This window comes from Mustelus asterias, chromosome 12 (genome assembly GCF_964213995.1).
Source record: "Mustelus asterias chromosome 12, sMusAst1.hap1.1, whole genome shotgun sequence".
Classification (NCBI taxonomy): Eukaryota; Metazoa; Chordata; class Chondrichthyes; order Carcharhiniformes; family Triakidae; genus Mustelus; species Mustelus asterias.
The window spans coordinates 17,939,636-17,967,446 of NC_135812.1; the positions used below are offsets into that span (position 1 = coordinate 17,939,636).

General features: G+C 39.9%; 1 protein-coding gene across 7 annotated transcripts in view; it reads right to left on the reverse strand.

Moving 5' to 3' along the window:
* git1 (G protein-coupled receptor kinase interacting ArfGAP 1) overlaps window positions 1-27,811 on the reverse strand; it is a 194,429-nt gene that overhangs the window by 119,764 nt on the left and 46,854 nt on the right. For all 7 annotated transcript variants that reach the window (XM_078224851.1, XM_078224850.1, XM_078224852.1 and 4 more), the window contains exon 2: window positions 841-974. In XM_078224851.1, the coding sequence (XP_078080977.1) occupies window positions 841-974 (134 nt within the window). The remainder of the gene's footprint in view (window positions 1-840; window positions 975-27,811) is intronic.

Genomic DNA, 27,811 nt, shown 5'->3' on the forward strand with positions numbered 1-27,811 from the left:
TCAGGAGCGTGATAGAATGTCATTTGTTTTCTGGGCTAAAGAGAGTCTAATATGGATACCTAGTACTTACATGTTCAAGCTTAAACAGAAAATAGGTATTTTTCTTTTTCCCTTAGTATTTAGATTTCTGAACACTTTATATAGAATAAAATTACAATTTCAACTGCATCTAAAAAAAACCTGAGTTTGAATAGATAAAAGCTGCAACTGTCTGCAGTTCTAACTGTTCTTTCTGTACTACAGAAAAGCCAAAAAATGTCTGCTCCTTAACAAGGGGTATGTGACCAGTAATTCAAGAACCAATAACACAAATAAAATGCAAAGCGAGGCAAAAAGACTTTTGAGCTCTTGTACAGTCAAAACGTTTGCCTGTTTCTGCTTAATAAGCTACTTCTATGTACCATATTTCATTGCCCATTCAAGAAAGTGGAACATGGCCACCCACTTTACACGTCTGTCATTCTGTCCCTTGGCTGGTCTTTAGCAAATTTACCAATTCCAATGGGGACACTACCCGACCATTGCTTCGTGAATGCTGCTCTAACTTCAACAAATCTTTGATCTCAGCAGTGAAGGGAAATTACCAACATTAATTTGTCCTATCATTCATACCCAAGCATATCAATGTGATTGGAACCATAAGATTTTGTTCTCTTTATACATCTACAAATATCTAAAGGACACCTTTTAGCTTTCAATTGCACTATCCTAAATTCACGTGATCCTTTCATCCAAGGGAAATTAAAAGTAGGTTAGCTCAAGAAAATACACCCTCTGAAACTATCTTTACTCTACAGGTAAGAATAGCTGAGATAACTCCCGCATTCACACGTTACTCACATGTAAGAGAGTTGGAGACCATGAACTGTGCCGAAGATGTTTCACCATCGAAATGTGTCGACCAAGGCTGCGATGAACACTGCAGCATTCATCACAAACTAGCACTCCACGGTTAATTGACGCCCAACCAGGATCTGTGCAAATTACAATATGCAATTAGTGGATACATGCTATTTCAATTAAGGAGTTGCTGTTTTTAAACAAGGTAAAAATAAAAATGTAATCTTTGCTGAGCTACTGAAATAAGTTTACAGGAAGAGCAATTTACAGGATTTCATGCATGACAATCATTGGAAACAGTATGCTGTAAGCAGAGCTAAGCAATCCCACAAGAAATGGAGCAAATCGAAGCACTACAGTCCTGCCACATCTGGTCAGGAATATTGGTGTACAACTGAACAATTAATCGAATAAGGTCAATGAGTATCATCATTGAATCTCTCACCAACACCACCTTGGGCATCACCATTGACTAGAAAATTAACTGGATGAGTCTTATAAACACTGACTACAGGAACAAGCAAAAGCTGGGCACACTGCAGCAAGTGACAAAACTTTTCCACTGTCTACAAGGTACAGATGATGTGGAGATGCCAGCGTTGGACTGGGGTAAACACAGCAAGTCTCACAACACCAGGTTAAAGTCCACAAGGAGCAGCACTCCGAAAGCTAGTGGCTTTTGCTACCAAATAAACCTGTTGGACTTTAACCTGGTGTTGTGCGACTTCTTACAAGGTACAGTTCAGCAGTGTGATTCTGAGTGCAACTCTAACAACATTAAGAAGCTTGGTACCATTCAAGATAAAGCTGTCAGCTTGATTGGCATCCTATCCATCACTTTAACATTCTTTCCACTTGTGCTGCACCATGGCAGCAATTTGTACCATCTACAAAATACACTGCAGCAACCTGCCAAAGTTTTCTTGGCCAGCGCTTCACAAATCTGCAATCTCTGCTACTTGGGAAAACACGGGCAGCGGCTTCCACTTGCAAGTCCCCCTCCAAGTAGCACACCTTCCTGAATTAGCAACATATTGCCTTTGTCAATGCTGGGTCAAAGACTTGGAACTCCCTTCCAAACAGGACTACATAAGAACCAAGAGAAGTAGACCATAAAGTCCCTCAAGCTTGCTCTGCTTTCAGAATGATCTTTTGATTTCAAGAAAAAAAAATGCTCTATCTCAGCCATGGAGCATCCATAACCCTCCACTGTAGAGATTCCGAAGATTCACAACTGAATGAAGAACCTTCTCTCCATTTTGGTCCCAAACGATCATCTCTTTATTTTGAGACTATGCTCTGTATTCTAGATTCCCCATCCAGAGGAAACAACCTTTCAGTGTCTACCCTGTCAAGCCCTTTCAGAATCTTGTACGTTATCTCTCATCATAGAACAACTTTCTCATCCCAGGATCTTGTCTGCCTCTAATGCCCCATGCCTCCCTATCAATTTAAGGCATATCCTTCTTAAATACAGAAATTAAAATGGTGTACAGTACTCCAGATATGGTCTCAGACCTATACAATTGTAGCACGTACTCCCTTTCACATGTACTCCAGCCCCTTGGCAATAAAGGCCAACATACCCTTCCCCATACTAATTTCTTGCTGTATCTGCATACTAACTTTGTACTCCTTGCACAAACCCACCCATGAACATACAAGTTTCACACCTTTTTAAATAAATATTCTTTTTTTAAATTCTTATGACTGAAGTGAACAACTTTACACTTCTCCACATTATACTCCAGCTGCCAAATTGCTGCTTAAATCACTTGACCTGGCGAGATCTCTTTACAATCTTTGTGCTCTCCTTATGGCTTACATTCCCACCAGCTTTATATCATCAGCAAATTTGCTTACATTACACTGGGTTTCCTCACCCAAGTCATTCATATAGATTGAAATAGCTAAGGCCACAGCACTGATCCTTGCTGCATTCCCACTAGTTACAGCCTGCCAACATGAAAATGCACCGTTTAACCCCTACTCTGCTACCTGTCTGTTGGTTTATTTACCAAATAAACCTGTTGGACTTTAACCTGGTGTTGCGAGACTTCTTATTGTGCTTACCCCAGTCCAACACCAGCATCTCCACATCATGGCTACCTGTCTATTGACCAATCACCCATCCATGCTAATATATTATCTCCAACTCCACGAGCCTTTATCTTGCCTATAAACCTTTCATTTGACACCTTTGTTGAATGACTTTTGGAAATCCAAGTAGCATTTATTAGCTTCCCTTTATCCACCTGACTAATTATATTTGCAAAAAATCCCAATAAATTTGTCAATTATTTCCTTTTGCAAAAGCCATGTTGATTTTGTCTGATCATACTTTAATTTCCTAAATGCATTGTTAAATAACAGATCCCAGCACTTTCCTGACAAGTGATGCCAGGCTAATTGGCATGTAGATCCCCATTTTCTCTCTTCCACAGAAAATTTATGATTGGGGCGGTCATTCTGCCCATCATATGCCAGTCCAGTTACCCAGTCTAATTTCACATTCCTGCGCTGGATCTGGAGGCCTGTGGCTCTCCTTTCTTGAATAGCAGTGTAGCAGTTTAATGTTAAGTATCTTTCAATCCTCAGATTGCTCGGGAATCTGGGGAATTTAGGAAAATCATAACCACCATCTCTACCATCTGGTTTAAGGTTGGATAGTAGGATCTGGTGAGAGGCCATGCTGCCCAAGTCACCACTGGTCTCCCATTGTGACAGCAGGTCAATTTGCAGCATTAACTTCCCAGGAAATCCCGTGTAATGAATATAAACGGTGACTTTCTACTCTTTGATGGAATTTCAACTACAAAACAACTCAGTTCAATTCGCTGGACAAACTGCTAATTATCAGCACAGGCACCGCAGCAGAGACCAGAAGGTAGAACTACAAGTACAAACTGAATTCCTAAAATTTATCACAGCTGCAAGAAATGGAATATCTTTAGAACAGATGATGCTGGTAAAAAATGATAGAATTGCTTTAGGTCTCAAATGTACATCAGGAGAAAGAAAATTGCAATGCAACTGCGGGACACAATTTTATAGCATGTCCTGAATTTCAACAAGGTCTTTAAAGGGGTTCTCATTACTGCAATTTATTGGAGGAAAACAGCATAATGCATTGAAGTTTTCATATCAGCCATTGAGTGGTGGTGGAATGAAGAGGAGAGAAAATAAATAACTGGCTAAGCCACCCACCTTCACACATCCTAGCAACCAAGTCAAGAGCTTGATTTCAGCCAAGCTGTCAGTTGATTTTGCTCCTCATTGTTTAAGTCTCATCTCATTATGGGTTTAGCCTTTGGTATTCAATTTAAATCTAAAATAATCGTATAAGTGTATATCATGTTCATGGCTTTAGCTTTTCGGGGAGTTACAAACCTCAGATCTGTTACTGCATTCCTGAAGTCAACTGCAATTTCAATTATTTGCCACATGGGGGCTGCAAACATTTGCAGAAATTCAGTCCAGGTCAAAATGTTAAACATGTTTTTATTATCAAAAACTCCACTCGCCCTTGAACGACCATTCTCCGATTTCTAACTAAGCAAATCTGTAATCTCCAAACCAAACAACAGACTTAGTGGTAGCAGTTTGTACTGAGAACATCAATATAAATTAGACATAATTAATCCTTGAGCCTGGGACAAATAGAGCTAACCTGAAATTTGACAGAAGCTGCTCTTAAGAGTCCAGCAACTTCGAAGATGGTCTTGTAGCAAGCTTGAGTAATTAATTAAAACACTGGGGTGAGCGCACATTAAATGCAGAATGAGAGAGAAACTGGCTCATTTCCCCATAACAAAAAATAATTTTCAACAACTATTTTGCGTGGAAATGCAATTAAATTTCGGATCAGATTTGGCATGTCTCATTCACCTTTCAATCCGAAATCACGCAGACCTATTGTGATGAGGTGGACGAAGACAACCTGCACTATTCAGTGACATGCAGAGGAATTCCCAGTGTCTCCTTCCTACCCAACTATCACTGCCTGCCCCCCGCCCCCCACCCCCTTCAATACATACTGCCAAAGTACGGCTGAATGGCCACCTTCTGCACTGTAAAGATTCTGTGATAATGGCTCCTCTATGAACCTTTGATTTGATTTATCACGTGTATTAGCATACAATGAAAAGTATTACCTTTTTGCGCGCTATACAGGCAAAGCATACCATTCATGGCGAAGGAAAGGAGTGTGTAGAATGTAGTGTTACAGTCATGGCTAGGGTGTAGAGAAAGATCAAATTAATACAAGGTAGGTCCATTCAAAAGTCTGATGGCAGCAGGGAAGAGGCTGTTCTTGAGTCTGTTGGTACGTGACCTCAGACTTTTGTATCTTTCTCCCGACGGAAGGTGGTGGAAGATAGTATGTCCGGGTGCGTGGGGTCCTTAATTATGCTGACTGCTTTTCCAAGGCAGCAGGAAGTGTAGACAGAGTCAATGTGTGAGGCTGGTTTGCGTGATGGATTGGGCTACATTCGCGACCTTTTGTAATTTCTTGCGATCTTGGGCAGAGCAAGAGCCATACCAAGCCGTGATACAACCAGAAAGAATGCTTTCCATGGTGCATCTGTAAAAGTTGGAGAGAGTCGTAGCTGACATGCCAAATTTCCTTAGTCTTCTAAGAAAGTAGAGACGTTGGTGGGCTCTCTTATCTATAGCGTCTGCGTGGGGAGACCAGGACAGGTTGTAGGTGATCTGGACACCTAGAAGCTTGAAGCTCTCGACACTGCTTTAGGTTTCACTGTGCATGATATGCTTCAAAGTGATTGAAAGATAAAAGGTTCTACATAGGTGTAACTATTAAAAAGAAAAACGGTTCTGCTTCTTTACTTCCTCCCCTTTAATAGGAGAACTGCAAATGCAGCTCTTTCCCTTTTCCAAACTACAATCGAAAATCAACTTGATGGTTATATAAACGCTAACACCGTACGTAGCTTAACATTACAGGCACCAAAACCCACCGCTTTGGTAAATAGGCAATATACCAATACTATCTTGACACCAAGGAGATCATCTTTTCACCACATATTCAAACGATTAAGCCTTGGCTTACGACAATATACCAGATAGCCACAAGCAAATCACCTTCAAATGTTCATATCTGACCCAGGGCCAGTCGTGTTCTGTTTATACTGGCCCTGGACGAACAGAACAAACGTTAATACCAGAAATTTAATTTGGTATTGGTAAAAGCAAAATACAGCAGATGCTGGAAATCTAAAAATAGCAAAGTGCTGGAAACATTCAGCAGGACTGGCAGTATCTGTGGAGAGGGAAGCAGAGTTTAGGTTTCAAGTCAAGCTCAAAATTGGTAAAAGCTACAGTCCCAGAGCAGCTATGATTTAGATTCAGCTGTATAATTGAAGTTGCTTCCCTCAACTGTAAAAAAATAAACTTGCACTTATATAGCACTCTTCACAATCACAGGACATCCAATTGCATTTTAAAGCCAAATAAGAACTTTTTGAAGGGTGGTCACAGTTGACATGTAGCAAACAACAGCCCATTTGTGTACAAGTTTCCACAAACAGCAACAAAATCCATTACCAGATAATCCAGCATTTTTTCCCAGTAATTTAGGTTGAGAAACAAGTATTGGCTTGGACACAGTTCAACAAGCTAGAGAAGCTCATTTACAAACAAAACGGACCTTAGTAACCAGGGCATGGGAGAGGGAGATGCAAAAAGTGCTAGTTACTGGGGCCCATGTCTTGGGGGAAGCAGGCTAAGACAGCATGATCCCCCTCTGAAACGACCACCTCAATGCCCCAGAGACACATGACCATATCCACAAGCTGCACTAACTCTGAAACCTGGCCAAGTCAACAGGGTAGTGTCCTAATTGCCCAACTCCCGGGAGATCTAACTGACAGGCAGAACAATACTAGTGCACCTTCTCTCCCCAGGCCTTGGTCAGTCTTCGTGCTGTGATCAGAGCTCACAATTAGCAGCTCAGATGAACAAGATGCAGCACTGCCCTTGGGCCAGTGATGCAGAAGTGAGTAGGTAAAAGTTGCTTTGCCACCTCCAACTGGATTTACAGGAATAGAAATGCAGTTGACTTTAACTGTCCTCTAAAATAGATCAAGCCATTCAATTGCATCTAACCGCTGTAAATTTCACAAGGAGAAAGGAAACTGGATGGGTCACCAAGCATCAACCTAGGGACTAGTAACACAGCAAATCTAGCCTTATCGAAATTACTAACATCTGAGGGTTTGTGCCAAAATTGGCAGAGTTGTTCCAGACTAGTCAAGCAACAGCCTGATAATCATTCTCAGAATTATAACTTAATAGACAATGTACCAGATCCCATCACTACCTACTGACAGGTGAGACCCAGTATAGATAGCAGCACAGTTATATACAGTCAGAAGGGAATTGCCTTGGAGTTCTCAACATCGACTTAGGACCCCATGACATCTCATGGCATCAAGTCAAAAAAGGGCAAGGAAGCCTCCTACTTACTACCATCCCCCCTCCAGCTGATGAACTAACAAGGAGGAAGAACTACTTGATCTTGTCATCACCAATCTACCTTGTTCATAACAATATTGGTAGGAGTGACCATCGCACAGTCTTTGTGGAGACAAAGTCCCATCTGCACATTGAGGATACTCATTATGTTGAGTGGCACTACCACAATGCTAAATGGAATAGATTTCAAACAGATCTGGCAACTCAGGATTAAGCATCCATGAGGTGCTGAGGACCATCAGCAGCAGCAGACTTGTGCTCCAGCAGTAGCTGCGCCTTTAGCCAAGTTCTTTCAGCACAGCTTCAACACTGACATCTACCCAGCAATGTGGAAAGCTGCCCAAGTGTTTCCTGTCCACTAAAGCAGGCCAATTTTAACCCAGCCAATACCGCCTCATCAGTCTACTTGCAATCATGCACAAAGTGATGTTAGGAGTCATCAACAACGCTATCAAACAGCACTTACTCAAAAACAAGCTGCCTCAGTTTGGGTTCCACCACTGCAACTCAGCTTCTGACCTCATTACTGCCTCAGTCCAAATGGACAGAAAAGTTGAACTCAGCCACATTTGACTGAGTGTGGCATTAGGGAGCCCAAGCAATACTGAAGTAAATGGAAACCAAGGGGAATGTCAAAGTTGGAGTCACATCTCTCACAAAGGATAATCACTGTGGTTGTTGGAGGTCAATCATCTCAGTACCAGGACTTGACTATAGAAGTCCCACAGGGTACTGTCTTAGGCCCAATCTTCTTCACCTACTTTATCAATTACCTTCCCTCCAACATAAGGTCAGATATGCGGATGTTCTCTGATAATCATACAATGTTCAACACCATTCATGACTCCTGAAATACTAAGGCAATCTGTGCCCATTTGAGACAAGACCTGAACAATATTCAGGCTGGCACTAAGTATTAACAATTGCGCCACCTAAGTGCCAGTATCTACCATCTCTAACACAACAACACCCAATCAACCACCCCTGGCATATAATGGCATTACCATGACTGAAGCCCTCACTGTCAACATCCTTGGGGGTTACTGTTGACTAGAAACTGAACTGGATCAGCCATATAAATAGAGACTATGCGAGCAGGTCAGAAGCTGGGAATTCTGTGGCATATAGCTCATCTCTTGACTCCCCAAAGCGTGTCCACCATCTATAAGGCACAAGTCAAATGGAATACTCTCCAATTGCCTGGATGAGTGCAGCTCCAAAACATTCAAGAAGCTCGACACCATCCAGGAAAAAGCAACCTACTTGATTGGTACCCCATCCATCAAATTCAACATCCACCTCCTTCACCACCATCACCACAGCGGCAACAGCATACATCATCTACAAAACACATAGCGACAACTCACCAAGGTTCCTTAGACAACACCATCCAAACCTGCAACCTCTACCACTGAGAAGGGCCTGGGCAGAAGATGCATGAAGATTTTTTGCCACTTTTAAAATTTGGAACTGAAATGAGGAGACTTGCGCCAATCAAATACATTATTGTGAGTTTAAGATATTCTCACTTGTACATGGGAGTATTTTCCATGTTGCTTGTGTCTGTTGGGTGTTGCGGTCTGGACATTGCATAGGGCCAGGTTCAAAAAAGCGAAATTGTTTGCATGATATAAATGACCAAGTTGTGCGCAATTGTCTGAAAGCTGTGGTTGTAAAGTGTATCATAATGAAAGCTGTGCTTTCATGGGCTTTATAAAAGAGCCTTAAGAGTACAAAAGCTATGAGGTTTTGCTGAACCTATATAAAATATTTTGACCTCACCGTGACCCTGTGCCCAATTCTGGGCACTGGAAAGATATAATTTTTTTTAAAGAATCCCTATTGTCAGGAGGCGGCCATTCGGCCCATTGAGCCTGCACCAACAATATCCCACCCAGGCCCTATCCCCTTTACCCACGTATTTACCCTGCTAGTCCCCCTGACACTAAGGGACAAATTTAGCATGGCTTATCCACCTAACTTGCACACGTTTGGAGTGTGGGAAGAAACCCACGCAGACACGGGAAGAACATGCAAACTCCACACAGACAGTCACTCAAGGTCGGAATTGAACCTGGGTCCCTGGCGCCGTGAAGCAGCAGTGCTAACCACTGTGCCACCGGACTCTAATTTCTCATTCCTGAAGCCATTCCAGCAATCTCTTCTGAACTTCAGAAGGGATTGCCAGAATGGCTTCAGGAATGAGGGGTTACAGAGAAGCTGTGGCTGGTCTCTTTTGAGCTGAGAAACCCAAGGGGGTTTGATGGTCTGAATGAAATTTTGAAGGGTTCAGATAGACTAAATAGAGACTGTTTCCAAAGGCTGAAGGATTGATAATCAGACAGCCATGATTTAACTTCATTCAAGTTGATTGACAAAAGAACCAGAGGTGACACGAGGAAAATCTTTTACTCAAAGAGTGGTTAGGATTTGGAATGCATTCCCTCCCTGATATTGTGGGGGATATAGATTCAAATTAGCGTTCAAAAATAAATTAGATAAATAAATGGAGAGAAAATAGGGAAAGAACAGGTTGGGACGAGGTGCGGTAAGACTCACTGGATTTCTGTTCGAAAGAACAGTTGCAAATTTCAGTTGACTGAATGGCTTCTTTCTGAACTGCACTATTCTATTATATAAGATCCGGGGCACATCACAAAATTGCTCAACAGGGTTAAAAGGTGGAGGGGTGTGGTGGTGCACAATCATCAGCCCAGAAACAAGAGAAGCAGAAGCCCATGATTTGTCTCCCTGGCCTTGCTAAGTGCCATCCATCAAACAAAAATTGTACTGATCAAATTCAAGAATGTGTCATTTGAATACTCACATCACTGATTCAATTCTGCTTCCACAAGTCAGGGCCAGAAAGCAGAGACAAAAGAGAAGGGAGGGGACTTGCAAAATGGAAACTCTGCCTTATGGAGATTGACCTCTGCTGCAGAAACTTAAATTTTGTGTTTACGATCCATGTAAAAAAACAAGAAAAGGGGCAGGAAAATGGGTCTCAGCTCCACTGTCAAACCTTAAAATACAATCCAACAAAACCAAAACAATTACTTAAGGCTTAGAGGAAGAAAGCCATGGGGGCTGAGTTCAGCTTTTCCCCCTCTCAACAATGGAACACCATATTCTTGAAAGAAAAGTTCCGTTACTCTCAGAACACAATAGATCATGGGACAAGTGAAAGTTAATATCTGTTCAGGTTCAAAAATTGGCTAGGTTTTTCATACAGAAAGAGCAGAAAGAACTTGCATTTCTATGACAACTTTTAAATTATGGCACTTCCAAAAGTACATTCCAATAGGTTACTTTTGAAATGGAGTTACTCATAAGCAAATGCTGCAGCCAATTTTCACAGAAAGATTCCACAAACAGCAAATGAACAGCTACTTCTTGTTGCAATCTCTCCCAGCTACTGCATAGTATCCAACACATTATCAGAACTTAAAGAGAAGGAAAAAAGAGTCAAGCGGACTCGAAACATTAACTGTTTTCTCTCCCACAGATGCTGCCAGACCTGCTGAGTTTTGCTTTTGTTTCAGATTCCAGCATCAGCAGTATTTTGCTTATTTCACGGTTTTTTTTTTGGTGAAAAGAAGAATGCTTGTTTAGGCATACGCTGTTCATGTTTGAACAGTGTCATCAGATCGCTCACATACATCTTTGCACGTAGGTTTAGTGTCATCTCCGAAAAACAGCATCTCTGAAAATGCAGCACACCCTCACTGCTGCGCTTATGTGATCTTATCTGCCATAGGACTTGGAACAGTTTTCTGCATCAAAGAACATGAGTGCTACAGACTAAACATAGCTGATGTTTGTGAAAAGTTTAATTTAATGACACTACTTGCAACACGCATGTGGGTATCCGAGGAACAATTCTTCTGGTCACAAGTTAAGAATTTGTGCTTTTTGTCCCCCCATAATAAAGGTTCCAGATTTCTGCTATGTGTGCATAGCTAACCAAACCAATTTCATAAAATTGCTGCTTAGCATACATTTAGGTTCTTTTACTCGAAGGTACGGGATTCACTTAATTATTCTGGTTTGAACACATTTCCTTCCTTTTAGATTTCCTGCTTAACTTTGTGTTCCTCAAAAATCGAGAGAATGTCACAATTTCTACTACCTTTTGCACTGAGGTCAGCTAAAAGTTTGGGCTAAAGATGAGGCAATGTTATATCTCTCTTACCCCAACAGGGTGCCTAATCTCCAATCTCAAACAAACGTCTTCCTTCGTACCATTAAGATATCAGTTTTCTCTCACTATCAGCTAAGGTTCCACAAAGGAAATTTCCCATGCAGATTCAAATGCAGAACGCAGCAAATTTCACTCAGAACCTTTAACAGCTGCCAAAGAAACTTTCATCCCATCTGTCTAAATGAAATTTGAACCAAGGTCCCAGATGTGAAGAGAACTGCCACGTTACTGGCACTGCACTGCAATGGAGGGAATTAATTTGATTGATAGCTTTCATTATGATTCCATTCTCCTCTCTGATGTACTCATTATCCACAATAGCCTTTTAAGCATTTTAGAGACAGGTTCAAAAAATGATTCTTCCATGCTATCATTGAAAGCATTTTATTGCTCTTAATTCAAAACCACACCCAAAATTAATTTCTTTGCATTACATTTTCATCTTAGTGTTTACGTTGCTTAATTTTAATAAGCAGTAGTTAAAATTTTTATTGCAAAAATATGAATTATTAGGAGTGGTCTGTTGGTGCATCTATTTGAGCAAGCTAAAAACAGTCAGCCATGCAATGATATACTGTTTGCCGTGAACTACTGAACAGCAGTGCAGTTCCAACCTTGAACATGGTGGTGTTTTAATCCAAAATGGCTCACCAATGCCTGCTCCTGAGAGGTGCAATGAATACGTGCCCAGCCAACGACACTCATCATGAGAATTTACTTCTTTTGAAGTGCAGTTGTCTGGCTTTTTGAAGCTCCAGCCCTACTATACGAGTGGCAACCAGGGGCTTTTCCATTTAAACGGATTTTCTCCATGAAAAGTTACTGAGTTATTTCTTTATTATTTCATGTGGCTGAAATTCATCTCAAGTCTTAATGGTGAGCAGACAATGCAGATATAGAAAATACAGCACAGCAACAGGCCACGTGGCCAAATCAGTCCATGCTGGCATTCATACTCAAATGCTCTTTTGGAGAGTTGCAGATTTGATGGGCCGAATGGCATTCTTTGCACTGCAGGGATTCTATGATTCGCACCATCTATTGGTTAAAGTAGTTTCTTCTGAATTCCCTATTTGATTTCTTGCTGACTCTCATGTATTGATGACCTTTAGTTTTGCTCTTCCCCAAAAGTGGAAATCGTGCCTACTCCATCAAAACCTTTTGCAATTATAAAGTCCTCCACTAAATCCAAAAGATGTCCAAAGATGTGTAGGTTAGGTGGATTGGCCATGGTAATGTGGAGTCACGGGATAGGGTGTGGGGGCTGCGTAAAATGCTCTTTGAGAGTTGGCGCAGACCTGATGGGCCAAATGGCTTTCTTCTGCACTGTAAGGATTTTATGGTTCAATGGGTCATCCTTCAAAGCCTTCCCTTTTCAACAGAATAGACATAGCCTGCTCATCCTTTCCCGATTTGACTTCATGTTGACTTTTCTCAAGGGTATTTTTAGAAATTAAACTGATACTCTAACTGGCTTCCATTCCAATAAATTGAGACAAACAATAAAAGTTTAAAACTAGAATCAGCCAGAAAGATAAAAAAACATACTGATGTCTTTCAGTCAGAAACAGATGGGAAATAGTTACAATTTAAAGTTTGCATAATTTCAAGTCAGTTACTAAGAAAGAGAAGTTGATAATGATAAGGTCCATTCAGCTCTTCTACTAAAGATAGACTGGCCTTTGTGACAGTCAAACCTCATTCTTATGTCCAGCCTCTAGAGTGAAGTCACCCACCGCACAAAACAAAGATCCATAAGTTTTTGCAGAAATGTTTGCCCCTACATATCCTTATCTTTCTGACTGATTCTAGTTTTAAACTTTTATTGTTTGTCTCAATTTATTGGAATGGAAGCCAGTTAGAGTATCAGTTTAATTTCTACAAATACCCTTGAGAAAAGTCAACGAGGCCAAATCAGGAAAGGATGAGCAGGCGGTGTCTTTTCTCTTGAAAAGGAAAGGCCGAAGGGTGACCCACAGAACCATAAAATCCCTACAGTGCAGAAGGTGGCCATTTAGCCCATCAGGTCTGCATCAACTCTCTGAAAGAGCATCTTACATTTAAGAGTATAGCTAATTGTATTGAATGTAAAATCCATTAGAAATATATTTACCCAAAGAGTAATTAGGATGTGGATCTTCCTACTACAAGGAAAAGAGGCAATACCATAAATGCATTTATGGGGAAACCAAATAAGTATATGACTTACTTATTAGAAAGATTTGTTGATCAGGTTAGATCAAGGAGAATAAGAGGCGGCTCATGTGGAGCACACCCTGGTTGCGAGGAATGTTATAATTCTGGAAGGTTATTTCAATACAAGTTCAAAATCCATTTTGAGGGCCCGTGGGGATTTCTTTAATGTTAAAAAATAACTATATCAATGCAACTTGTGACTCAAACAGAAAAATGTTATAGCCTTTCTCATTTTCTCAAAACAGACCATGATAATATGGCCACATTACATATGAATGATCTCTCATTTGTAGCATTGAATGGAATTCACTAATGATAATGCTGTGCAAGGGTTACAGATCAGCCTGCACTGCATACTTAAACTATGCGAGAAGTATTTGCGTAGATACCATTGCTCCTGTTGTGGACAATCCAATTGCTTTAGTGGTTACAATTGCTTAACAATGAAATGATGCAATGGATTCATATTGCAGCAGATTCTGATCACAAACACAGGATTACTCCTGTACGATCAGTGATAATAACCTGAGATTCCTAGTTCATTCTCGAGCATTTTGAAAAAACAATCTTCAGTTATGGCGTATTGAACATGGTAATTGATATAATATGTAACTGAGCATGGTGTAAAATCTATCTATATTCTTTGCTTAAACAAAGCAATTGTTAACTGTGTTTATAATGTAAAATGGGCACTTCTGTTCTGTAGCCTTTTGAATTCCAAGTAGAAAGGACAGAAATTTTAATTACACCAGCACCATCTTGAAAATGTCATGTTCTGTAGGTTTAGTTTAATAGGTTCTATTTGTTTGTTAATCGATTTTAAAATGCTGCATACAGATTTGCCACTGAATAGCAAGTGCCGAGGACACTCGAAAGAGAAGTTTAACCTCCCTCCGCCCCTCCAGTCACACAATGTTTATAAGTTAGATAATTTCACTGACTTAATGTTTATTAATTATTATTCAGCTCCATCACGCAACTGATTCGCATCATTGCCATTTCTTTGGTTGTGTTGAAAATGTTGCCAAGTAATGACAGTATTATGCCACGTACTTGCTGTGCAAATGGCTCTAACTGTGGTCAAGGCAAGAATTACCCCATTCCTACAATCAGGTGGGGGAAACAAATAGCAATTATTTGAAATGCTATGGAACATGTTCCCACATGTCTGCTATCAAATTATGTTTAAATAGCAAAGCAGATTAGTACATTAAAAGAAAGCTAAATACAAGACTTAGAACTCATTTTACCCTTCGACACACACTTAGAAGGAATTGCTTCCAGATGCAGATTTAATAGAATTTATTTTTACATAATCCAATATTTAAGCTCCACCAAAGTGTTTTAAGCTATCCAGCAACATAAAATTGCACTTTCACATTCCAACTCAGTAAAGCATAAATGCTTGCGAAGATGGAATTTGCACACCTTCTTGAAAATTAGCTTTCCACAACACAGCGTAATTGCCCAAGGTGCTATCTTTGGCACGCTTAAAGCTACAGTAAATTGCAAATTTGGCACACTTATTTTAATATACAAGTTTATTAGTGTCACAGGTAGGCATACATTAACAATGCAATGAAGTTAGTGAAAATCCCTCAGTCGCCACACTCCGGTGCCTGTTTGGGTACACTGAGGGGAATTTAACATGTCCAATGCACTAACCAGCACGTCTTTCGGACGGTGGGAGGAAACTGGAGCACCAGGAGATGGAGGAAACCAACGCAGACACGGGGAGAACGTGCAGACTCCGCACAGACAGTGACCCAAGCGGGTAATTGAACCCAGGTCCCTGGAGCTGAGAGATAGCAGTGCTAACCATCGTGCTATCCTTCTAGAACTTTCCTTAGCAGTTTATCTATTTTGTAATATTCCACAGAAATCACAAGTAATCCTATGGGTGGGATTTCTAATGTATTGTTAGAATTCGCTAGGAGTTGCTTATAAAATTATGAGTCTCTAGTTACAACTGAAAGCAGGTTCTTCGCTAGAATCATCAATATTCAATGGCTTTGAGGTCGTTCTTTCCCTTCCAATCAATTGTTCCCTCATCTGAAGTCACTAGTTAATGCTGGGGTATTGTTCCAAAGCACCAGCATCCCTCAGGTATCTTGCCTAAGTATACTTCAAGGACAAGTCTAGGCAGATTAGACGTTTAGGCAACCATAGCCAATCACAATCCTGTCCATACTGTCCTGTCCATACACTTGCTACCAGAAAGTCACTGGATATCAATGCGGTACACAAAGTATACATTTTTTCTTCTTCCTGGCTCAGGAATGTCAGAACCAATTTTAGTGCCACCACCAAGTGCAGCATGATAACTGAATGTAACCCAGGGATCTAATTGAGCATTTAATTCATCTGTTTAACTCAGTATCAAATATAACTCCTTTAAACTGCTGATCTGCTCAGCCCCATTCATGCTGCTTCAAAAGATACTCAAGGGGATCAGTGTAAAGGGCAAGATTGACAAATGACAAACTGTGCAGAAAGTGAAAACAATTGGTGCACTGAATACAGATCGAGTCTCTTGGTCAAAAATTGTGCTTTAAAACCTACATGCCGTATACTGCAAATACAAATAATTTTACAATTTGCAGCTGATTGCTCATCATAATCTAGCAAGAATACAATGTATTCTGTGACCACAATCTATTGGGGGAATGAGGTCAGTAATCTGGTACCCTGATCCATTTTAAATCAAGAGGATTCCATGGGAGTAGCGTATCTGTACTAAAAATCTTAATCTATTTTTTTTTAAAGTGAGCTCGTTGTCATTATATGCCAAATCCAGGATATCACTGTGCCACCTCTACATTACAAAATCATTTTTGTGCCAAATTGACAACTGATGAATTAGGTCAGATGTTCCCAAACTGGGTTCCATGGAACTCTGGAAAGGGTGAAGAAGCGAGGTAGCAACCAATTTTTTTCTCCTGGCATTACTTATATTTGATAATAGTTTGCTATTCGTTTTGGAGGCCCAGCCAAAGCCATCTCTCCAAATGCACTGCCTCCTTTATAGATTTATCACTGAGCTGTGGCTGTCACTGGCAGCAGCTGCACTGTAAAGGCGGTTCTTTGCAAAGTTGTTAGACTTATTGTATGTTAATATAATATTCTTTCCTTAACATTTGTCTTCATCTCCAGTATTCCCACCTCTGTGGACTCTGTCTCCATAATTCATAAGATGTCCAGTCAAAAATATGCAAGTGTGAAATTTCAGTTTGCTTGATTGACCAAAGCCCGAACACAAACTGTCACTAACTCAGCTCATTTGTGGTTTAATTTTCTCAATTAATATCTATTTTTAAAAAAATCTATAATAATTTTAGAGAATCCGCATTTTGTCAATTGACACTATTCAATTTGTTTTTAATGCTTCCCTGGAGATTTTAAACATATTTAGATTAAACACCAAGGGGATCCAATACTGGCCAGGAAATTGAATCTTCCATCAACCACAATCCCCGATAGCCACTTGTAGGAGACTATTTGTAAAACATTCCTGCATAACCCCAAGGACACAAATTGGAAGATCTACAGTATAATTGGCACCAAACAGTATCATAGGAACATTGGAACAACAGTAGGCTCTTCATCCCTTTGAGCCTATTCTGCCATTCAACAAGATAACGGCTGGTCTGTGACCAAATGCCATGTATCAAAACCCATCAGGGGCCTGATACAATTACTTCCCATTTTTAATGACTGCAACGAGTTAAAAGGGCAATATCTGCTTCAATCATTAAAAAATTCACTGGCAGCCTGAAGTGAGTGTGTAAAGTTTTATGAAAATCTGTGCACAAAGCTCCATCCTGGCTCTCATTCAATAAGTATCCAACCAGGATATAGTAGTAAGTGCTACCCAATTGCACCATTGTTAAAGATGCACCAGCACACTACAGCTGCCAGTATAATGAGTGGGATGTTGCATAGTTCCATATGGGCAATTCAGGTTGGGCATTTAACATGACCTGGAAATACTGTCAAGTGACATTTTATATTAAAAGGTGAGGATTATGGCTTAATAGTATTAGCATGTGACATGCCATAAGCAAAACAGAAGTACTCTCCTAAAAATCTCAAGAGTAAGAATAAATTGGGCTAATGTTGAATTCTGCATACATTTGAGTTTTTGTTTACTGTTTTATTAAAATGTTCACTTAAATAGTGGTGAAATTGTGAGCTTAACAATCCATGTAAAGGGAGGTAACATTGGTCTTGAAATGTGTCAATTCAGGGAAAATAAGTGTAGTCTCAGTTGGGACAGATCGGTTTTACACCCAATGATCCCAAAAGCTTTCCTGCTGTAAAACATGAGCAGAATGCTGTGATCTTAAGTTGCACTGACTCCTATTTTATTATCAACGCTATGGTTCCAAACAGTTTTAAATCACACTATTCTTAATTTCACAAGGGAGGAGCTACACCTTATTAACCTTTCCCAACGTATCATTTGGATGAAAATACCTGTATTATGAAACAGGTGTGGAAAGACTGCAACTGAACTTTGTTTACCAATTAAGATTACTCACCATGAAAGGTTGCATGCAAATTAAATGAAGGTGAAATTTATTGCACCAAAATGGTTTACAGCATCACAAACACGAGCTAGTGGTTAGTTCAAGTAACTTGCATAAAATTTAAACAATTAACAGTTCAATCTCACACACCCATATGATTGCCGGCTCTTCGATTGGAGCTCCATTCAAGATTTCTTGCATGTTTTTATATTCCTTCTCTTCAGCTATTTATCCAAATCCTTTTTTTAAAAAGGGATGTTAGCACAGATATCTGTGACAAAGCAATTCACTCCTAATTACTGAATTAAACAATTTTTAAACTGCTGCTTTCATCCTTTCAGCAACATCTGGGCTTTCATTACTGATTCACCCATCAGTAGAAACAATCTTATTTACCATCTTAAAAATGTCAGTTTTTGAAACAACCATTAGATTTCCCTGAATCTTTCCTACCCCAAGTGAAAAGAGCCCCTTTGTGTGTACTTGTTCACCAGATAAAAATTCAATCATAATTAGGGTAGACTTCCACTCGCTGCTTTTAAAAATGCATTCTATTGACAGCGAGCACTGTAAATACAAAAAACGTCTTCAGTGTAATTTTCAAAATGAATGGCCTCCATAGCACTGAAGCTTACTAAACTACGTAAATTCATTTGATAAAACACAAAGCTGTGTTTCATGAAAGAGACCTTTGTTCATGATCAGAAAATGAATATATTGTTAACTGTGGTTGGAAAACGCTATTTGTGCTGCAACTGCCAATAAAATACGTTTAAACACCGATTTGTAGTGTTCCTACTGTGGCAACTGCCTTTATGGTTACTAAATATCCACTGATTTCACCCAAAGTTATGCTTTCTCGGATCTAGTGAAATTTTTAATTTTAGCTGAGTGAAATTGAGCAAAAGAGTTAAGCAGCTGCCTTTTACAGTTCAACTTACAGCTCCTAGCCACTCTTAACATCCTACAATGGCCTACTCCATGAGTGTACACAGCCAAGTCTAGTACTAAGTAATATAGATTGGAAGTTGCCTAGCACGATTTTCAATCCAACTTGAATTAGATCATAGATGGAACAATGAGAATATTTTTTTTAAATCCAAGCCTTCCTGCTCTATTCCCAACATGTCTGCTGTGCAAGAAGCAACATCAGGTTTGGCTGTAACATTCAACTAGGCTAACGCAAAGAATGGGAAGATGCAAGAGATGCTGGTGGACTACTGGTATGTGGGAAATTTCTGTACTTTCAGAAATTGGTAATCAATGCCACTTGCTGTTAGAATTAAAGGTGCACAGCAAATTCACCGGCTTAAAAATATAAATACGTCAGATCAGTGCCCCTATAAAGCAACTGCTTTGTGTATTAATGCTGATCACACATTTAGGGAGCACAATGCAGCAGAGGAGAAGGGCAAAGCGGCGAGCAGCCCACAAAATGAAGCATGAGCAAGACTGCTGTTTTACAGTGACTGATTAAACCAAGTTAGTCTAATTCTACTTTATTACATGGTATTCCGGGACTATCATCACTGTTCTGGTGACTGCATCCTGCCAGTTTATATTTAAGGCTAATGATTTATAGTGACTGAATAAGTCAAAGTACCTATTAGGAACACAAGTTGGCCATTCGGCCCATCAAGCCTGCTCTGCCATTCAATTAGATCAAGGCTGATCATCTACCTCAATGCTGCTTTCCCGCACTACAATAATATCCCTTGATGTCATTAATCGCCAGAAATCCACTGATTTTTGTCTTGGACCTGCTCAATGATAGACTTTCCACAACCCTTTGGGATGCAGAATTCCAAAGATTTACCACCCTCAGTGAAGAAATTCATCCGCATCTCAGTCTTAATTGGTCCACCCCTTAATCTGAGATAATGTACCCTGATTTTAGACTCATTAGCCATGGGAAATATTTTTACATCCATCTTGTGACACTCAATAATTTTGTAAGTTTCAACAAGGTCACCCCTTGTTCTTCAAAATCTTAAGGGTTACAGACCCAGTCATGATCTCTCCTCATACGACAATCCTGTAATCCCAGGGATGAATCTGGTGATCCTTCGTTACACTCTGTCTATGGGAAGGATATCCTTCCTTAGATACGGAGACTAAAACTGTGCACAATACTCCAGGTGCTCACCAAGGCTCCAAATAATTGCAGCAAGACATCTTCATTCCTGTACTCAAATCCCCTCTCAAATGAAGGCCACATACCATTTGCCTTCCTAATTGCATGTTGCACTGGACACTAGCCTTTAGTGACTCATGAACAAGGGCATCCACACTTAACATTTAAGAAATATTCTGCCTGTTTTTTCTGCCAAAGTGAATTATTTCAGACATATTCACATTACATTCCATCTGTCGTGTTCTAGCCCATTCACTTAGCCTGTTTAACTCCTCAAGTCCTTTTGCATCCTCCTTGAGGATGGAATTGCAATCATGTTCTACAATTCAGTACATTTTTCTTACGAAAAATGCAGATCAGTAGCCATGGAGCGATTTGTTAAAATGCAGAGAAAGTGGTGGCCGTGACACCTGTGTCAGAAGGCTGTGGGTTCCACTAAAAAGCCATTTCTGGCACACTGAGCCAAACGGTCTCCTCCTGTGCTGTAGAATTTAAAGTCCTACTCCAGAGACTCATGTACATAATCTAAGATGACACTTCAATCCAATACAGAGGGAGTGCTGCACTGCTGGAGGCACTCTTTGCAAATGTGATGTTAATACTGAGATCCCATCTGTCCGCTTACGTGAAAACATTTGAAAGAGTACATGTTCTGATGACCTGGCTAATATTTATCCTTCATCAACATCACTAAAAACACTAAATTTCTGCTTCAGTTACCAGAAGCTCAAGGTCATGCTTGCAGACTTAATGGAGGTGTTCTGCACCTTGCTCTCCACTCCATTAAGGAGATAGATTGAGGAACATGTCGATTCAGTCTGCAAGCTTGACTGAGTTTTCGGTGCCCCATCATTTTAGTTCTCTTCTCCACTCTATTCTGAACTCTTCAACCTTGGCTTTCTGTAGCTCCAAAGAAGCTCAATTGGAAGCTTGAAGGGACAGCATCTTATCTTTCAATTAAGTGTTTTTCAGCCTTCCAAATTCTAGAGGTCAACAATTTCAAAGTAGTCACCACTTTTTTCAGGCCAGCTGCGATAGCAATGATATAGTTATCAACTATAGACCCATCTGTGTTTTACTTGGTCCACTTTTTTTGCCTTGCACCATGATCCCTTGAATCGCTCTTGCCTTCTAATCCATCACAGACCTTCTCTTTCCTCCCTCCCCTTTCTTTTGAACTTAAAATCTGAACCATCTCTTAAATTTTCTCATTCTGATGAAAGATCAACCACCCGAAAAATCAACTTTTCTTTCCTCTTGCCAACAGACAGTACCTGACCTGCTGAATTTACATCATTTCCTGTTTATATTTCAGATTTCCAACATCTGCAGTATTTTATTTTAAAATAGGTATGAACAGTACTGCTAAGACTCAATTTTGCTGCGACATTCAACAAGTGCTGTTGCTAAATTTAATCCACATTGGGAAAAATAAGATATATTCTGTATAGATTTCTGAGCATGCTTCAAAAAGTAGTGACAGGGGCAGAGCTCAATGCCTGTGGAAATACAGCCAAATTATTATCTCTGAAAGTTAACCTAACCTATTCCACCAAAAGTCGCTCAATTTAGGAAAAGAAGGTTTTATAAGGAGAGTAGACATTCCATGATTTCCTTCAATGTACAAAAATTTAAACGACGAGTTAACAATCCCTTTTGATGGTGATCCACATTCCCGTGGGAAATCTGGAGTAACCTCAACTATACAACAATTTACATCCGTACGCTGCCTTGAACATAGTAAACTGCCCCCAAAACACTTCATAGGCAAATGTGACCCCAAGTATCTTGAGACAGCAGAAAATGTGGCCAAAAGCTTTGTCAAAGTGGTAGGTTTTAATGATCATCTTGGAAGGAAGAAAGAGGCTTAGACAAGGAATTAAAGAACGGGGCCCCAAACAGTTAAAGGCACACATCAGTGGGGAGGGAAAGAAATTGGGAATGCACAATAGGCAAGAAGTGAAGAAACACAACTCAGAGTTGGGGCAGGAAGAGATTATAGAGATAAGGTGAGGATGTGGAAAATTCAAATACAAGGAGGAGTTTAAATTCAAGATGTTGCTCGATTAGGTCAGTGGACACATGGGTGACAGCTAAGTAGGACATGGTGCAAGTGGGGATGCTGGCAAGACATGGTGCAAGTGGGGATGCCGGCAGCAGAGTTCTGAATGAGCGCAAGTCTACAGATAATGGAAGATGGGAAGCTGATTGAGAGAGCATTGGAATAGTTGAATTTAGAGGTAACAACGTGATGGCTGAGGATTTCAGCAGCAGACATACTGAAGTGGAGTGAAGACTCAAGAAGATAAGAAACAGGGAGATTAAGTCACAGCCCCTTTTGTGTCTTGTCTGCCAATCAAAAAGATCATAGTTCAATTCCACCTTCCAGAACAATCTCAATATTGCTTTATTACCCAAGTAACCAAAAATCTCAAAGTTTTGAACATATTCACCCACACCTCTCTAGGGTAAAAAATTCACAATAAAGTGAAGACATTTCTCATCTCAGTTCTCAATGCCCGACTGCTTATTCTGCGACCTTATTGATTACTTCTATATTCCCCAGCCTGGGGTAACTTGTGTAGCATAATCTCCAGGGGTATCGGCCAAGTGTTGGAAAATGGGATTAGTGTAGTCAGATCTTTGTTGACTGGCATGAACATGGGCCGAATGGCCTCCTTCTGTGCTGTAAGCATCAGTGAATTTATGAAATGTGCTTCCAACATCTATGATGTCAAGCCCCTTAAGAATTTTGTTTTTCAAATTAGGTCACCTTTCATTCTTCTAAACGTTAAAAGTAGTTTACTTGATCTCTCCTTTGAGGATAATCCCTGCATCCCTGGAATCAGTCTAGTAAATCTGCTTTGCACTCTCTCTAAGACAAGAATATCCTTCCTTGGGCATAGAGACTGTGTACAGCACTCTAGGTCCCACCAGGGTCCTATATAATTGTGGTAAGACTTCTTTACTCTTTCACATTCAGTATCCTTTGTAATGAAAGGTAACGTATTTACTTTTCTAATTGCTTATATTGACTGTATGTCAAACCTTCAGTGATTCTGTAAAGGACACACAGGTCCACCTGAATACTGATGTTTTCCAGTGCCTCCATATTTAAAATATATTCTGCTTCCCATTTTTCCCCATCAAAGTAGATAACTTCACATTTTTCACATTATATTCCAGCTGTCACATTCTCTTGCCAAAACACTCGACCTATTTAAATTCCTTTCCAACCTCTTTGTGCTCCCTCCACCAGACACTTTTCCATTTAACTTTGCAATAATTACATTCAGTTCCCTCAGATAAGTAATTTTTTTTTTAAAATGTGAACAGTTGAGACTCCAGCACTGATTTTTGTGGTACCACACTAGAGACAATCTGCCAACCAGAAAATGATCCATTGATTCCTACCATTCCCTGGGACTCATTTCTGGGATGGAAGTACCATTGCAAGGTCAGCATTTAATACCCATCCCTAATTCTGCTGGAAAAGGTGATGGTTCCAGAATTTTGTCCCAGCAAAGATGAAAGCATGGTGACACATTTCCAAGCAAGGATGGGTGTGTGACATGGATGAGAACTTGCAGATGGCGATGCTCCCTTGCATCTACTGTCCCTTTTTTTTAGGTGGCAGAGGCTGCAAGTTTGGAAGCGTCTGTCAAAGGAGGCGTGATAAATTGCTGATGTATCTTGTAGACAGCAGCACACTGGTGGTGGAGGGAGTGAATGCCTGATGTGGTGAATAGGGTGCCAAGCAAGCCTGGCTGATTTGTCCTGGATGATGCCAATCTTCTTGAGTTCCATCACACACTTCTGATTTGTGCCTTGTATATGGTGGAAAGGGAATTAGGAGGCAAGTTACTCAAATACCCATCCTCTGAGCTGCTCATGTAGCCACAGAATTTATGTGCCTTGTCTAATGGTGATGAGAGATGTTACGGAAGTCTTGATGGGGCAGATATGGTTCAGCATCTAATAGGAGACCAAATTTGCAAACAGTGTAGCTCAGCCTCAGACAGTAACCAAGAAAAGTGATATAATCGGTACTATGGAAGAGATATTTCGGCAGGCGCCAAAGAAAACAGCTTCAGTCTGCTCAGTATTAGAATGGAGGAAAGCTTTTGCTTGGACAAGAAGCTTGATAAATCACAGGCAGTGGAAGGGTAGAGAGGTGATGAAGTACAGCTGGGTATCATATGTAAATGTGGAACCTGATGGGTTTTTGAGAGTCAGCACGTTAATGAGAAATAGTGGAGGGGCCAAGGGAGTCCTTGGGAGGGACGGGACGAAACTATGGTACCTGTGAAGGAACAAGAAAAGGGAACAGGAGATTCTCTGGCAACGTGTGGATCAATAAGAATGGATCAAGATGTGGGCAATCTTTCTCACTTAATTCCTGCAATGTACAGCAATAAAATTGAAATCAAATTACATAATTTCTTTCATTAATTTTAATTCAAGTTCCTTCATTTATTTTGATAATTTCCAACTAAAATTTGTAACTTCTCTAAAAGATAATCAAATTAATGCCACAATCCCCAATCCCTCTTTCTCCCAAGACAAGTTAAGTACCAAAACACAATAATTAGGTCCGCTCTTATTAATAGCTTACTGATATCATTGATGGCCATGCCTCCAGTTACCCAGGCCCCAAGCTCTGGAATTCCTTCCCCACACTTCTCCACCTCGCTACCTCACTTTCCTCCTTTAAGATGCTCCTTGAAACCTTCCTCTTTGACCAAGCTTTTTGATATCTGACTTAATATCTTCTCATGTGGCTCGGTGCCATAAATGAGTTTTAAAATGTCTATGTGAAGTACTCTGGGTCATTTCATTGTGTAAAAGGCACTTTACAAGTTGTTACAGACACCACAGTCAGTCACAGGCATTATTTGCAGCATTTCAGTTCAAAAGCCAAGCTAATTTCTTCAGATACAAATACAATGGCTACGCAATCAGAACATATTCAAAATGAGCATCTATTTAGCACTAAAATGCTAACGTGATTTAACAGGATAAGTATTCAATTGCAGTAAATCTTAATCAGATTAATTTTAAAATTAGATTGCAGAAGTCCATTAGGTTTACATTCCAATCTACATACTTTTGCGGAGTCACTTTTTAATTTCCTTTAAATGCAAGAAATACCCCTGCAATGTCATGATTTTTCACAAATTCAATAAGCATGCCTCAACTGGAAAAAGGCATGAATAGAAATATCCCTCAACTACTTCCTTGACAACAAAGCTTCACTAAATAATTAGACATTTAATACTTTAAAAAATATATATGTACATACAATGGGAGTGAGAGTATGCACGCCTGCATAAAATGAGAGTAGAATAAGGCCAAAAAGCTGTCTGAACACGTGTTGCAGTCTACCATGCAAACCCAGCTGACACATCTGAAAGGGTAACCTAAATGCAGTAAAAAAATACCCAAAGGATAACAGATGGCCAAGCAGCAAAAAACAACAGTAGCTGAATCAAGGGCCTCCCAAGAGGTCAAAAACCATAATAATTTCAGAAGCGCTATTGCTGCCTTTGTATTCACAAGCCACTTTGAAATGCATGCACATACTGCTAGTATTTATCACTGACATATTGGTTCAGATTGGTACAGTCAAGCTGCTATAAGGATGGAACTTCTTACAAATGACAAGTGAAGGGGGCAATCTCAAACTAGAGATGTTAAAGTCGAAAGCACAAATATGATTTGCATGCAGAAATGCCAGGGTACTTTGCAGGATCCAGCATGCGGTATGTAACTATACTTTTGGTAGCAAACATAAATCAATTCAGATTTCACACCTCAATGATTTATATAAACCATCAACCAGATATTTTACAGAAATATGCAGGTATTCAATAATGTAGTTTAAGTAAACATTTATGCATTAACAAAAGGGAAAGAAATATTTAATTTTAGAAGTGACAATTGGTAATGATTTCCAGTTCTTTTCAACTGCTATTTATGATAAAACGCATAAAAGAAACCCAGAGCTAAATGAACATACTGAGAATACTATCCAAAATTTCAATATGATTGATCATGCTCAGGGCTATTCAAGTAGGTAACTTAATCAAGCAACAATACATTTTCAACAGTCAGTTGACTTGTCCAATACAATTCTAGTGGTTAGTCGTCTGATTGAAGGCAATTTGGCTTTATAGTTACATTTTCCTTAGTCGAGAGAATTTGCATCAATGTCTATCAAATTCCGACATGACCAATTCTCTGCTCCTTTCTCCATTAATACAGAACTATAAATTAACCAGTATGAAGTCATTTGGTTGTATAAAACTAGGGAATTGCTGAAAAAAATGTACACACCTGTTTTAGCCAACCAAAATAAGTGATAGCCATTTGCTGGTTCATTCCACATGGAACTGCCTTGACCAGAGTCAAGTTGTCTGGTTTCCATTTCAACAATGCTTGGCAGTTAACCGGCAGTCACCATCAACTGGTACATTCTCCTTGGCAACACCTCTACCAGAGTCCACTTGCCAACCAATCAGCACCCTCTTATATAGTACACGGTCATCGTTTCCCCCGACACTGATATTTGTGCAATTGTCCCAATAAGTGCAAGATGAAAAGCTTTGACAAAATGTCTTTTTCAACAATACACAAAATGAATATTGACCCATAGACAATTTGCAATGTCCATCAATAAAGTGGCCCTAAAGCTTGTTCATTTCTAGATTGTACTGGATACCAGAAAGTGTCATTCACAACCCAGAATCTTACAGGAGACCCTTCCACCCATCCTAGATGTATTAACTCTTCAAAAGAACCATCAAGTACCATCCTCTATTTCTCCAAAGCCTTGCAATTGTTTTCCTTTTCAAGTATTTATACAACTCTCTTTTGAAAGTTACTTTTAGATCTCCTACCCATACCCTTTCAGGCAACATATTACTGGACACAATTCTATATGTGAAAAAAATCTAATCTCATTTTGGTTCTTCTGTCGAGTATTTGAAATATGCCCTCGTGTTACTAACCCCATCTGCTAATGAAAGGTATTTCTCTTCTCTTACTCCATTAAAATTCATCATAATTAAGATAATCTATTAAATCTTTGCTTGAACAGCTCCACTCCAAAGAGAACAATTCCATCAATGGTCTTCACCAATGGTCTGATAGCCAAGTCCCGCACACAAGGACGACCTCAACCGGGATCTTGGGTTCATGTCACACTATCTATAACCCCCACAGCTTGTCTGGACTTGCAGAATCTCACTGGCTGTCCTGTCTGGAGACAATACACATCTCTTTAACCTGTGCTTAATGCTCCCTCCATTCACATTGTTTGTACCTTTAAGACTTGATTATCTGTAAAGACTGCATTCCAATCATTATTCTGTAAATTAAGTTTGTGTCTCTGTATGCCCTGTATGTGAGCATTTCTCC